The sequence below is a fragment of the Musca autumnalis genome, unplaced genomic scaffold, assembly GCF_047663935.1.
Source record: "Musca autumnalis isolate F117 unplaced genomic scaffold, ASM4766393v1 scaffold_1, whole genome shotgun sequence".
Classification (NCBI taxonomy): Eukaryota; Metazoa; Arthropoda; class Insecta; order Diptera; family Muscidae; genus Musca; species Musca autumnalis.
The window spans coordinates 239205739-239220843 of NW_027411644.1; the positions used below are offsets into that span (position 1 = coordinate 239205739).

The 15105-nt window shown below is 37.6% G+C and overlaps 1 protein-coding gene across 1 annotated transcript in view; it reads right to left on the bottom strand.

Annotated features, from left to right (window-relative positions):
- The window catches only part of LOC141391121 (uncharacterized), a 51791-nt gene extending 39874 nt beyond the window's left edge, over positions 1 to 11917 (bottom strand). Inside the window, exons 1-10 of the mRNA XM_073964041.1 lie at positions 11646 to 11917; positions 11493 to 11567; positions 11383 to 11418; positions 10935 to 11278; positions 10760 to 10830; positions 10339 to 10699; positions 9606 to 10131; positions 9176 to 9558; positions 4077 to 4152; positions 3765 to 4003 (exon numbers count right to left, since the gene is read on the bottom strand). Of these exons, the coding sequence (XP_073820142.1) occupies positions 3765 to 4003; positions 4077 to 4152; positions 9176 to 9558; positions 9606 to 10131; positions 10339 to 10699; positions 10760 to 10830; positions 10935 to 11278; positions 11383 to 11418; positions 11493 to 11567; positions 11646 to 11863 (2329 nt within the window). The 5' untranslated portion in view covers positions 11864 to 11917. The remainder of the gene's footprint in view (positions 1 to 3764; positions 4004 to 4076; positions 4153 to 9175; positions 9559 to 9605; positions 10132 to 10338; positions 10700 to 10759; positions 10831 to 10934; positions 11279 to 11382; positions 11419 to 11492; positions 11568 to 11645) is intronic.
- Between the last annotated feature and the right edge of the window lie 3188 nt (positions 11918 to 15105).

The window sequence follows — 15105 nt, forward strand, 5'->3', positions numbered from 1 at the left end:
CACTACTAACAGCTAAAATATTCACAATTTTGGTCCTAAACTTATATAAAAATATTTTTATTGTCGTTTTATAATGTTGGTGTAGAGAGTAAATAAATTTAAAACAAATTGCCACATTTCTGTTAATGAATTTAAAGTTGGGATATTAACAATGTTAAACAAATACAAAATAGGCCAAAATTGAGAAGTGTAACCAGGTTTATTTAATCATTCCATCGGTGTGTATGGGCACTCCCATGGTGCAAGACCTTCTACATACAATAATACCAACTGATGTCTTCATTTGCTGTCAAAACATATTTTTAATCAAAAATTAATAACAATTATTTCACTTCTATCAAGAATTTGTGTTTACAACATCTTTATTTAAGCTTGGTGAAGAATATTTTACCGTTTTCTTCTATATTTTGGCGGTATTTCGTCCAAAAAATTTTGACAGCAAATGAAGACTACGGCCTGAATTCGCCTTTTGGATCGCCTTTTTAAATTCGCCTTGGGCACTCCTATTATTTTGAACACAGTCCTTTGAAGGGTTTTGTATAGATAGAAGACCTTTGAAGGCTAGTCTATGGATAGAATATGTCTTCTATGGATAGAAGACCTTTGAGCGGTCTTTTATAGATAGGAACGTTTGAAGGGTATTCTATAGATTAAAACCTTTGAAGAGTCTTCTATAGATTGGAGAACTTGGAGAAGACCTTAGGAGAGTCTTGTGTGTATTTTTTTGGTGGGGGCTATAATTATCAAAAGATCTCGTCGTGGTCTTCAATAGATAGAATATCTGGGTGGGGTTTTCTATAGAAAGAACCCGTTTAAAGTGCTTTCTATAGATAGAAGAACTATGAAGACCTTTGATGGGTCTTGTATAAATAGAACACATTTGAAGCGTCTTCTATAGGTAGAAGACCTCTGAAGGGTTTTATATAGATAGAATGCCTTTGATTGGTCTTGAATAAATAAAAGACCCTTTAAAGGTTTTGTGTGTACAGAACACCTCATCGAAAAAATGGTTTTAGACCCCAAGTATGTTTGGACGAAATGTGTTTCAGACAATTTGGAGTTGATTTAACAATGTCCATCCGTCTGTCTGTCTGTCTGTCTGTCCGTCTGTCTGGCTGGTGCGCACGATAACTCTCGAACGGATGAACCGATTAGGTTCAAATTTTGGCTATCGTAATATTTTGTCCAAACTTAGTTTAAGTTCGAAGATGAGCTATATCGGTCCACTCCTTCCGGTACCTCCCCCACAAAAGTTCCAAAATGTTCGGAAAATTTGTGGGCATGATAACTCTTAAAGGCAGTAAACGATTTGGTCCATACTTTGGTCATCGTGAAATTTCTACCAGACTTAGATGAGGTTCCTATATGTACTCAATCGGTTCACTCCTTCGGGTACCTCCCACACAAAATTTCGGATAAGTTCAGTTTAGGACCTGCTCTCGAATCGCTTTGATTTTTGTTTCAACAACTTGTATTCACTTTCCCTAATACGACGGTACAAATTTCATCAGGGGCAAGTCCATACTTCCTGAGAAAATGGCCGGAATAGGGTGCAAAAAGCCCCTATGACACCTTGTGTAGTGGTTGGAGCGCAAGATAACTCTCGAACGAATCTGTCGATTCGGTCCAAAATTTGGCCTTCGTAATATTTTATCAAAACATAGTTTAAATTCGAAGATGGACTATATCGGTCCACTCCTTCAGGTACCTCCGCCACAAAACAAAAAAATATTCGGAAAAATTTTGCGCATGATAACTCTTGAAGGGAGTGACCGATGTAATCTATACTTTGCACGTCCTAATATATCTACCAGATGTAGATCAGGTTCGAATATGGACTTTATTTTTCTACTCCTTCCGGTACCTCTCACACAAAATTTCGGATAAGTTCACTTTAAGACCTGCTCTCGAATCACTTTGATTTTTGTTGAAGCGATTTGCATTCGCTACCTCCATTACGACGGTAAAAGTTTTTTTCAGGGCCAAGTCCATATTTCTTGGGAAAACAGCCCGAAAGGTGTAAAAAAACCCCATATGTGGCGGTCGGAGAGCACGATAACTCTCGAACTGTTCAACCGATTTGGTCCAGAATTTGGTCTTCGTCATATCGACGCCTCCAAACAATAATATGCTAAATCGACTTAGCATGTTTTCAAGTTCTTTACATTTTTATACCCTCAGCATTGATGCTAGCAACACTTCAATGCTTTGTTTTCGGTGTGTGAGTGTGTGTGTGTCTGTCTGCCATACGCGACATACAGACAGACGTTTATTTCAACGTTCATTATGTTGGTTGGTTTGTTTGTAGGTTTGTAACAACATCATGCACTATGATATTCAGTGTGAGTTTTGTTTCATAGACGCAATCTTACACAGACACACACACACACCCCGAGACACATAACTATTTATATTTAATTTTTTTTTATACAAAAAATGTGCCTCATCGAAATAATGTTTTTAGACCCCAAGTATGTTTGGACGAAATGTGTTTTAGACAATTTGGAGTCGATTGAGCAATGTCCGTCCGTCTGTCTGTCTGTCTGTCTGTCTGTCTGTCCGTCTGTCTGGCTGGTGCGCACGATAACTCTCGAACGGGTGAACCGATTCGATCCATAATTTGGCTTTCGTAATATTTTGTCCAAACTTAGTTTAAGTTCGAAGATGGGTTATATCGGTCCACTCCTTCCGGTACCTCCCCCACAAAAGTTCGAAAATGTTCGGAAAATTTGTACGTACGATAACTCTTGAAGGGAGTAACCGATTTGGTCCTTACTTTGCAAATCATGAAAAGTCTGCCGGACTTAGATGAGTTTCCAATATGGACTTAATCTGTCCACTCCTTTGGGTACCTCCCACACAAAATTTGGGATAAGTTAAGTTTAGGACCATCTTTCAAATCGTTTTGATTTTTGTTTTAGCAGCTTGTATTCACTGCCCCTCATACGACGGTACAAGTTTTATCAGGGGCAAGTCCACACTTCCTGTGAAAATAGCCCCAAAGTTGAAAAAACCCCCTATGACACCGTGTGAGGTGGTTGGAGCGCAAGATAACTCTCGAACGGATCTGCCGATTCGGTCCAAAATTTGGCCTTAGTAATATTTTGTCCAATCATAGCTTAAGTTCGAAGATAAGCAATATCGGTCCACATCTTCAGGTACCTCCCCCACAAAAGTTCAAAAATGTTCGGAAAAAATTTTCGTACGGTAACTCTTGAAGTGAGTAGCCGAATTGGTCCATTGTACAGTACACATCCTAATATATCTACCAGATATAGATCAGGTTCAAATATGGACTATATTTGTCTACTCCATCCGGTACCTCCCAAATAAAATTTCGGATAAGTTCACTTTAAGTCCTGCTCTCGAATCACTTTTATTTTTGTTGAAGCCACTTGCATTCGCTGCCTCAATTACGATGGTAATTTTTTTTTTCAGGGGCAAGTCCATTCTTCTTGCGCAAACAGCCCGAAGGGTGTAAAAACCCCCTTTGGCACCATATGTAGTAGCTGGAGATCCACTTCCATAATGGTAAATGTCGGTCCATTCCTTTAAGTATCTCCTCCGCAAAACTTTTGATCTTTAATCCCAATCAACATTTTTGTCGGTTCATACATCCAAAATTTTTAAAACCCCCTAAATACATACGTTTTTTGGGAAAAATTGATTGAATATACACAGGCTGAGGGTATATCTCTGTCAGCAAAGCTGACTGATACTTTTTTACTTGTTTTTCCTTAAATTAATTGTAAAAATTTACCTACCATTTTCAATATAATAGCAGGCATAATGTTCAGCAAAAATATTTAAATAATTCTCCTTGAACATTTTTTTGAACGCCTTGTAATCTTTCATTGGTTTCTCAATAATTAAATACATTTTTGGATTTCGTACGAATTTCTTGGTTGGTTCGGTAACATGACTTCGTATACCATTTGGAGTGCAGTGCAATAGACAGCGCACATATTGCGTTTCCAATGTGAAAATTACTTCGTTTTCAGGGCTATTTGGGAAGACGGTTGTAAAAGATATGTGTTTATGTTTGGAATTTATTTCACATAAAATGATTTGCTTACTCTTCTTCACTAGGCTCCAAACTCCAATATTTGAATGGAAAATGTTCATAACGTCGGAAGGCGAAACCGATATAAACTGAAATTTAGATGTTGAGTATGTGCAGGTGTAGAATGTTAAAGTAGCTTGAAGAAGATAAAGATACATTTATCAAAAAGCTTTGTGACATACATATAAACACTGTGGCCTCAATTTAAGGATAGTTAAACAAGTAAACAAAATCATGTCGGTTTGCCGAAGGCTAAATAATCTCAACATACGATTGTACAAAAAACAAAAACAGAAGTGGGGACCTAAGTACATATATACCAAAATATTCCAAATTTTAAAAATATATTGCATTATCCTAGGTGACGAAAAAGCTTTCAGCGTAAAATTGTAGGCGATTGTGGATTAGGTATCATAAAGAGTGAATCTAACTATTCCACTGACATACTTCAGAATAAGAATTTTTTGTAGCAACAGTATATTCTTAAACTTGCCTATTTTAGGAAAAATACTGCTGTGACACAAAATCTACTGAAGTTAGTTGGGTAGGCTTGGCAGGTCAGTTGAAAAGCTGCAGTTCGTCGTGCGGATATGTGCCGCATGCTGGGTGCATATTTTTGCACGGTGTCATCAATCCTTGCCCTATAGAAATTTAGGCGGCTGCACTATCCCGAGCATAGTTGAGACAAAACTACTGTGGTTTGTCGTGGTAGTTGACACTTTTCTTCTTCGACAGCTGTTTATGGCATCTGCTTCTGCATCTGTTTGAATGCTAAGATATTCAAACCTGTTTGATAAGATGCTGAGGTAGGAATTGAATATCCCTCCTGACATGCTTGGATCCTATCCACCTTATGGTGATTAGAATGTATCCCACTGTAACCCCTGATTATGTACAGCAACGAGAGCATGCCATTGGGTTGCTGTACTGAACGAATGTGACACAAAATGGAGGTGAACATCTGGCGCAGAGATAATCCTTTTGGGTATGAAAGTTCTTGGTGAGTGTATTAAAAATCCCGAAGCACAGATCCGCCGTAAGTCGGACTTCCGAGTTATGGCGTGATTAAGTTTCTGCTGAATACCCTCTAAGGCATCTGAAATTAGCGTTATATCTTTGTTAACTGTTGTTTTAGCTTATTTATGAGGTGACATGTCTGCAGTCAAATCGAATGAGGGTTATTTTCGTAGAGCATTTGGACTTTCTAACTCGCTTCCTTGAATGTCCTTTTCGTCCTTTATTTTAAGTGCCAAAAGATGACGTTTTTCAGTTTAGAAATGTTTTGCAAAAGTTTATTTGCCTGCATCCTAAGTGGGACTTGAAGACCTACATCTCAGTTTTTCGCAGATAGCTGTGGCAGGCGCGGACGATGTAAATATTACAGCTGGCAAACTATCTATAGTCTGACTATCGTTTTGATCGCTGTCGTAGAGTCTTGTTTATATCGGATTCTAAACTAATTATTTTTCAAATAATTCGTCAAAAAAACTGTGTGTTTTCGACAGCTAAAAAAAATTATAATCCTACTATCGATAGTTTGCTGGTTCTAGTAAATATGCGTTTCAATGTCATGTCTACTGGTCGGAATTCTATTACCATCGACTAGGACATTTCGGCAGAGTGGCTGTGGCGGATATTTACATAATCCTCACGCGGAAAAAGGTGGTAAGATACATCAAATAACAGTTTAGCCTCTCACAAATGACGTGAGGGAAGGTACACCACGTCAATTTTCTACAATCATCCGCATATGTAACAATCTCAGTGCCGTCTATACGTGGTGAAATATAGCAGGAAACATAAAGGTTAAACAGTTCTGGAGATATCATTCCACCTTGGGCAACCCCTATTTCACTCTACCGGGCTTTGACTTTGTGTTCCTGAATTCCACGTACAACCAGCGACCACACATACAATTAATTAATTGGCAATATCAAAGGCTTTTGATAAGACGAACGCTAGCAACACTGTCCTATCACACGGCTTGTTCTGGTCGAATCCTCGACTGATATGTGTGGAGATGACGTGCAGTATTGTTGTTGTTGTTCTGTACTGCTTCCAGTATAGATAGATGCTGGGTAAACCCTTAAAAGTCTTTAATTCGAGCGACAAAAGCGAAATCGATATGTACCATTCATCTTTACTGGCATCCTTGTCTGGCTTCAGTATCGGGGCCACCCGGCCCAATTTCCATACATCGAGCGCTATGTGGGGTGCTAGCGGAAGATTGAGAAATTTCGTGGGATTATCATCTCATCCAGCTGTTTCATCATTATCATGAAGATACCGACCGAGCCTCATGCTTTTAACGATTTAGCGTTCCTAATGGAATTTGCAACATCATCCTTTGAACACTGTGATGGTTTCTCCTCGGCGTGAACAGATCCAATGCGATGCAGTACTCTTCATTTCCCCCTGTCACTCCTAGGTTGCTTGACAAATTGTCAAATAAATAATTTGCGCTTTTCTCCGGATCAGTCAGCGTAACGTCACCAAACGTGACTAAGATCCTATCTCCCTTCTTTCCAGGGTACGATTGTGACTAAACGGGGTGGCCGATAATTCACAAATTTCACCTCTAATGTTCCAGCTCTCAAAGGTATGGCCACTTGTGCTCAACGACCAACATATTAACTAACTCTGGGGTCACTAAGGTTCGCTCGACGAAGCTCACCACGCCCATCTGCTAGCCCCGCTGTCTCTACTGAGAAATTTGGTCTCACTTCGGTTATTCGGCCAACATACTTTCTGCTACCCCTACATAAGAAGGATAGGCAATTCTCTAAAGCAGTGATTATGAAATCAGGTCAATTATGTTTCCGTGGTAAAAATGATAGGTTCAGAAGTGTTGAAGTCGGGAGGTCTGTTAATGGTGACGATCATTGGGAGAAACGACTTGTTGGCAGGTAGTTGACTTGAAATTACGATCTACCTTTTTTGCAGGATACGAGAGTGACTTAGCGGTGGCCGACAATTCACAAATTTCAACTTTTGTTTCCAGCTCTTCAAAGGCCACTTGTGCTCACCGACCAAACTATAAACTAACTCTGGGGTTACTAAGGTTCGCTCGATGAAGCTCACCACGCCCATTTGCTAGTCCCGCAGCCTTTACTGTGAAATTTGGTTTCACTTCGGTTAATCGACCAGTAAATATTGTGAGGGGAACATAATTTCTGTTAACAGCACATTAGAATGGTGACTCTATTAGGTTTCCGTGATAAAAGTGAGGCATTAAAAAGTGTTGAAGTCGGGCGGTCTGCTAATGGTGATTGACAGGTAGTTGACTTCATATGTATGTCAGACCAAGCGACACTATGATTATGTCTTGCGAACTGTGGCACTCTACGCTAATTATGCGTCCTCATTGATCGTGCTAAACGAAGAGCTATCAATTTGCTCAGGCAGTGCTATGCCCCTCTGGTCATTATGAGCATTAAAATCCCCAAAGACCACTCGGTTATAACCTTCCAAATCTGGTTTATGTTTAGATAGATCTGTATTGAACTGACTTGTGCAACCGGAATGCTAGTCCCAACCTACACTTCTGGTGCGATCCTTCATTTTCCACCGTCCCGTTAGGGACCAACAGAATACGGAGGATTCAGACCTAAAGTCTGAGGGCATAAAAGCTAGGATATACAAATGTATCTCTTTTTTTTAAAGCGATCGGTTTGTATAAGACATTTGAAGTGGCTTCTATATGTAGGCGAATATATAAAAGGCTTTGAAAGGGTTCTCTTTAGGCAGAAGTGCCCGCTATAAACAGAAGGGCTCCTTTAAGGCAGTAAAGCACTTTAAGGATTTTTTAGAAAGACGACCATTTAAATTGTGTCTTACGACAGAGCACCTTCAAAGTGTCTTTTATATACAGACTCTTCTACAGATAGATGAATTTGGAGGAGAATCCTATAGATGAAAATCCTTTGAAGATTCTTCTATAGATGGCGACATTTGAATGTCCTTCCATAGATATATAACATTTGAGATGTCTTCTATTGGGAGATGAACTTCAAAGACTTTTCTGCAGATAGAAGAACTATGAGGGATCTCCTATCGATATATATATATATGATATTTGAGGATAACCTTTATAGGGTCTGCTCTGGACATGACCCCTTTAAAGGATCTTCTATAGATACGAGGGTCAATCGAAAACCTTCAGGCCTAGGCAACGCGCAGCCTCACCAGGTGTCATTTGACTTTTTTTTTTGGAAAGTGTGACAGTTTCTAGCCTAAGCGTACTCAGGGCAGTTTGACATACGACCATGTGTTGGGTTGTTTACATTGGCTTGATTGTGACACCTCCAAAAGATGGGTTTTGAACGCTTTCCAGCATCTTCTGGCGATTGTTGCTATTTTTCGTGTTCGTACGCATAGTTCCATGATTCGTCAACTGGATCCATCTTATAAACGTCTTTCGAAGCACCGCGATCGTATTTTTTTCGAAATTTTTTGCACGGATCAACACGGGATCCAACGAGAAAACCCCCATTTTTCCGCCAAGTGTTCATGCAATATCGAATGTATGTTGGTGGAATAAATGCCCAAGGATGCCTCTATTTCACGGTGTTTAACATGACGACCTTGGATTATCCGTTCAGGCTTAATGTTTTTCTGACACAATCGCCTTTTTGGACAACCCTCACGAACTCCGACCTTCGTGGCCCGTCGGACCAGTTTTTCATAGTCCTATAGGATGGTCCTTTACCAACATACTAACATTTAGATTGATCGATGCACTCTTGCCGTGATTATCCACGTCGAAATTTATAAAAAATTATCGGGCGAAAATGATCACAAGTAAATGCTATTTTTTAAAAAGTGTTTTTTTTTTTTTTGAAGTCACTGTAAACAACCCAACATATGGTCATATGTCAATCTGACCTGAGTACGGTTAGGCTAAAAGCTCAAAAAAATGTCAAATGGCACCTGGCGACACTGCGAGTTGCCTAGGCCAGAAGGCTTCCAGTGACCCTCGTAGAAGACCTTTGAAGGGTCTTCTCTGTACAGATTATTTTGGAGTGGTATGGTATTTTGTATATGACCCTTGAAGGATCTTCAATACATTTCAATTAAAGAAGAATTGGCATATTCAAACATCTTTTCTCTTACCCAAACGATCGGTTTGTATTGTCATGGTGTGCTTCTCCTTATCATATTCCGAATGCAAAATATATTTTGTGGTCCAATGGGTATAGCGAATTTTCTTCGGTTCATTCTTTGCAATCTTTTCCACTTTCAGCTGAGACTCGGAACTTATATCGAAAACTGATAATTCCTGCTGATCCGTTGCTTGCGAAGGTTCAATAATATGAACTTTGCTTGTTTCATGCCGCAAATCTCTTTTACTCTCTTCTAATGCAGGTGGTTTCAACGCCTCTAGCTTTGCTTTAGGAATGGGTCGTTTTGCAAGTTTTCCAATACTTTTTTCCGTGCTAATCGAGGCCTGCAATGCGGGGCGATCATATTTTTTGAAAAAAGATCGTAGACGTTTATTTTCCATTTTGTTTTTGATTTTATGGTCTTCAAATCTAAAATTAGCCGAGGTCGTGCTTTGAATTTCATTTTAATGGCATTTAGTAAACGAAGTAATTCAAGAAAGGTTTTAGGTTCCTTGTTTTCGTCTTTCTTAATGGCATTGTCTTCATTGTCCTCCTCATTACTGTCTGGCAATTGCCTCACAACACGTATCAATTCCTCTTGGCCATAAATGGGATATAATCGCTCGGGATTCGTTTGCATATTATTGTAGGAGAACACCCTTTTTAGGGGTTTTGAAAGAGCACTTTCTTCCAGATTATCCTGCTGTCTTCTCAGTAATGTGCCACCTTTAGTTTTTGGCTTTTTACGAAATTCTTTCAGTTTTTCTTCTCGGATTTCTTTGGGAAATTTCAAAGAAGAAATAATTCGCGGCATACAATGCCTCTCCAAATGCCGAACTTGGGCGTTGTTCAAACGCTGTGGTAAATAGAAATCATCAACATTCAAAGTACCATCTGAACTGCGGGCCTTGCGCGAAATATCTGCCTGGCTAATACGTAAAGACAAAGAAGATTGGAAAAAGTTCCCTTGGGAGAAACGAAGCACTGAGACGGCGAAGTTTAAACATGGAAGTATCTGCCTCGCTGGCATATGAACGACTCAATGGAAAGTGTCCGGTCACATGTTGTGTTGGCAAAGCTGATAAAGAAACTTTAGAGGGCATCCGTTTAAGGCCTTTTCCTTTTTTCATAGAACTTGGTAATGGGGTTGTAATATCTTCCTTCTCTTCCAACATTTTTCTGTTGTCTCATAATAACAGGCAATGGGTTCACTCCAGTGACACAGATATTCCGGCAATTTGAAGGTCAAAACAAACCAAGAGCATTCAGGATCAGTGGATGTTTTAGACTGGTCCAATGTTTTACCCAATCTAGACATGCGACTCAAACTCAAATGGCTCATAAGGCGTGTTGTGCGCCTTGATAAAAATCTGGAGGTATGAGATATAAACAGATATTTGTTAACCTGCAATTTGCCATCGTTATAATGCCAGGTCATATTGAAACGGTGGAAATTCAAGTCCACACGATTAGGTTTGGAGACATAATACAATTGATAAACACCGCCCAATATGAAGAACTTTTTCAAATTTATCTGCCAAAATAATATTTGTAATTAAACAAAAATTAAAAAATTCCCAATTCTCACCCCCACCTCATCACTATCCAAATCCAATGTTTCCGGATTATAAATGCTATTTATAAAAGATTCATATTGTTTTTGTTCTACCTCCAAAAAAAAATCGTCATAAATATCAGGAAATACATCCGTTTCAATAATGTGCGGTTCTTTGCCGGATTTGGAAACTTCTTTTGCTTTTTCCCATCACCTTCAGCTGCTTGTTGTTTCTTTCCCTTGCGGGCTTGTTCTTCTTCATACAGACGTAATTGTTCTTCATAATCGATCCGCTTTTGTATTAAATCTTGTCGTATACGAGCTTGTAAATCCAACTGCATCAGCCATTCATTGATCAAACATTCATGTAAATCTTGAATGCCAGCATTTAAGTTATCCACCGGTACTGTAATAAGTTGCGTATAACTTTTGGCCTTTTCACTAAGATGATCGAAATTCATACGAATTCCCCGTATTGTCAGATTTTCATATAACATGGTTGAGGGTATATGCAGCTGAAGTTGGAGTTCATGAAAATTAGCCACTAAACGAGGTTCACTGGGTGAGAAAGAGAACAAAAAGAGTGAAGGGGTGTTTGACATTTTTCACAATCTGTTGAGTACCATGGTTGACGCTACTGTTCTAAATGCTGTTTTACTCACTCTAAATGTGAAAATCTAACAGGAACATTAACAATATTCCACGGTTATGGGATCAACAGGCCTACGAAAATGATTTAAAATTACTTACGTAAAATAAATTCAAAACTCACATCATATACGCCTCTTCGGAACACAAAACGCGATATGTATAACGATCAAAGAAATCCAAAATTTCCTCCTGTATGCTGAATTTCAATTCTTTAATATCTTCCAAATTGGCCGTAAGACACTTGGCAACTTCAACATCATTATCAAGAAAATATTAAATACGACGTATAACGCTGAGACAATCATTAATATTAAGATTATATTCTAAACCAAATTCTGGATTTAATTGTTGGTGTAAATGTAAACGTGTTAGATTTCGGCGAAAAATACTTTGTGCCAATATGCTGAGTTCATCCACAGCCAATGGCCAATCAATATTCGATTCAACATTTTGCATTTCGAAGACTTTCAATTTTGTAAAAAATAATCTCATATCAGGTGGCAAATAAGGTTTGGTTAAAGGGTTACATGTTACAAAATTCCACCATTTATCTGCCAGAGTCTCTGTAAAAACGTATGTGGTGTTATGGGTGAAGGAAGATGCTTTTTATTTACTTGAAAATTAATTCACACTTACCATCTGCATTTTTTAAAGATTTTTAGGGCCAACGATAGAACACAATTAACGTGGATTTTTTAAAGATTTTTAGGGCCAACGATAGACCACAATAAACGTGGATTTTTTAAAAATTTTTACAACCATCCATAGAACACAACAAACGTGGATTTTTTAAAGATTTTTACAACCATCCATAGAACACAACAAACGTGGATTTTTTAAAAAAATTTTACAACCATCCATAGAACACAACAAACGTGGATTTTTTATAGATTTTTACAACCATCCATAGAACACAACAAACGTGGATTTTTTAAAGATTTTTACAACCATCCATAGAACACAACAAACGTGGATTTTTTAAAGATTTTTACAACCATCCATAGAACACAACAAACGTGGATTTTTTAAAGATTTTTACCACCATCCATAGAACACAACAAACGTGGATTTTTTAAAGATTTTTACAACCATCCATAGAACACAACAAACGTGGATTTTTTTAAAGATTTTTACAACCATCCATAGAACACAACAAACGTGGATTTTTTTAAAGATTTTAACAACCATCCATAGAACACAACAAACGTGGATTTTTTAAAAAAATTTTACAACCATCCATAGAACACAACAAACGTGGATTTTTTATAGATTTTTACAACCATCCATAGAACACAACAAACGTGGATTTTTTAAAGATTTTTACAACCATCCATAGAACACAACAAACGTGGATTTTTTAAAGATTTTTACAACCATCCATAGAACACAACAAACGTGGATTTTTTAAAGATTTTTACAACCATCCATAGAACACAACAAACGTGGATTTTTTTAAAGATTTTTACAACCATCCATAGAACACAACAAACGTGGATTTTTTTAAAGATTTTTACAACCATCCATAGAACACAACAAACGTGGATTTTTTTAAAGATTTTTACAACCATCCATAGAACACAACAAACGTGGATTTTTTAAAGATTTTTTGGGTCAGCCAAAGAACACAATAAATGTGGATTTTTTAAAGATTTTTAGGGCCAGCCATAGACCGCAATAAACGTGGCTTTTTAAAGATTTTTAGGGTCAGCCAAAGACCGCAATAAACGTGGATTTTTAAAGATTTTTAGGGTCAGCCAAAGACCACAATAAATGTGGATTTTGTAAAGATTTTTAGGGCCAGCCATAGACCGCAATAAACGTGGATTTTTAAAGATTTTTATGGCCAGCCCTAGATCACAATAAGCATGGTCTTTTTAAAGATTTTTTACAACTATCCATAGATCACAATAAACATTTATTTTTTAAAAATTTTTATGTCCAAATTTTTGGGACCAACCTAAGTCCACAAAAAACGTGAATTTTTTTTAAAGATTTTTAGGGCCAGCCTTAGGCCACAATAAATGTGGATTTTTCAAAGATTTTTAGGGCCAACCATAGACCACAATAAATGTGGATTTTTTAAAGATTTTTAGGACCAGCCATAGACCACAATAAACGTGGATTTTTTTTAAAGATTTTCATGATCAGCTATAGAATACAATAAACGTGGGTTTTTCAAAGATTGTCCGGGCCAGTTATAGACCACAATAAACGTGGATTTTTTAACATTTTTGGGACAACCTTAGACCACAGTAAACGTAGATTTTTTAAACATTTTTATGGCCAGCATTAGACCACAATAAACGTGGATTTTTCATTTTTATGGCCAGCATTAGACCACAATAAACGTGGATTTTTCAAAGATTTTTACGGTCAGCATTAGACCACAATAAACGTGGATTTTTCAAAGATTTTTACGGTCAGCATTAGACCACAATAAACGTGGATTTTTCAAAGATTTCTACGGTCAGCCATAGACCGCAATAAACCTGGATTTTTTAAATATTTTAGGGCTACAATAAACGCTGATTTTTTTAAGATTTTTAGGGCCAGCCATAGACCACAATAAACGCTAATTTTTTTTAAATTTTTAGGGCCAGCCATAGACCACAATAAACGTGGCTTTTTAAAGATTTTTAGTGCCAGCAATAGACCACAATAAACGTGGATTTTTTAAAAGATTTTTAGGACTCGCCATATTCCACAATAAATTTTGTTATTTTTTTTTAAATTTTTGGGGCCAGCCATACCCCAAAATAAAAGTGGATTTTTCAAAGATTTTTATGATCAGCCATAGAACACAATAAACGTGGATCTTTCAAAGATTTTTAGGACTCGCCATATTCCACAATAAATTTTGTTATTTTTTTTAAATTTTTGGGGCCAGCCATACCCCAAAATAAAAGTGGATTTTTCAAAGATTTTTATGATCAGCCATAGAACACAATAAACGTGGATCTTTCAAAGATTTTTATGATCAACCATAGAACACAACAAACGTGGATTTTTCCAAGGTTTTTATGATCAGCCATAGAACACAATAAACGTGGATTTTTCAAAGATTGTCCGGGCCAGCTATAGACCACAATAAACGTGGATTTTTAAACATTTTTAGGGCCAGCCTTAGACCACAGTAAACGTGGATTTTTCAAAGATTGTCCGGCCCAGCTATAGACCACAATAAACGTGGATTTTTAACATTTTTAGGGCCAGACTTAGACCACAGTAAACGTGGATTTTTTAAACATTTTTAGGGTCAGCTCTAGACCACAATAAACGTGGATTTTTTAAAGATTTTTAGCCAGCCAAAGACTACAATAAACGTGGATTTTGTAAAGATTTTTAGGGCCAACCATAGTCCACAATAAACTTGAATCTTTCAAAAATTTTTGAGACGAACCATAGTCCACAATAAGCATGGGGTTTTCAAAGATTATTAGGTCCAGCCGTAGACTGCAATAAACGTGGGTTTTTCAAAGATTATTAGGGCCAGCCATAGACCACAATAAACGTGGATTTTCAAAGATTATTAGGGCCAGCCATAGACCACAATAAACGTGGATTTTCAAAGATTTTTAGCTCCATCCATAGACCACAATAAATGTCGATTTTTTAAGATTTTTAGGGCCAGCCATAGGCCGCAATAAACGTGGATCTTTTTAAGCTTTTTAGGCCCAGCCCGAATTCACAAAAGACATGGACTTTTTAAAGATTTTGTACAACCATCCATAGAC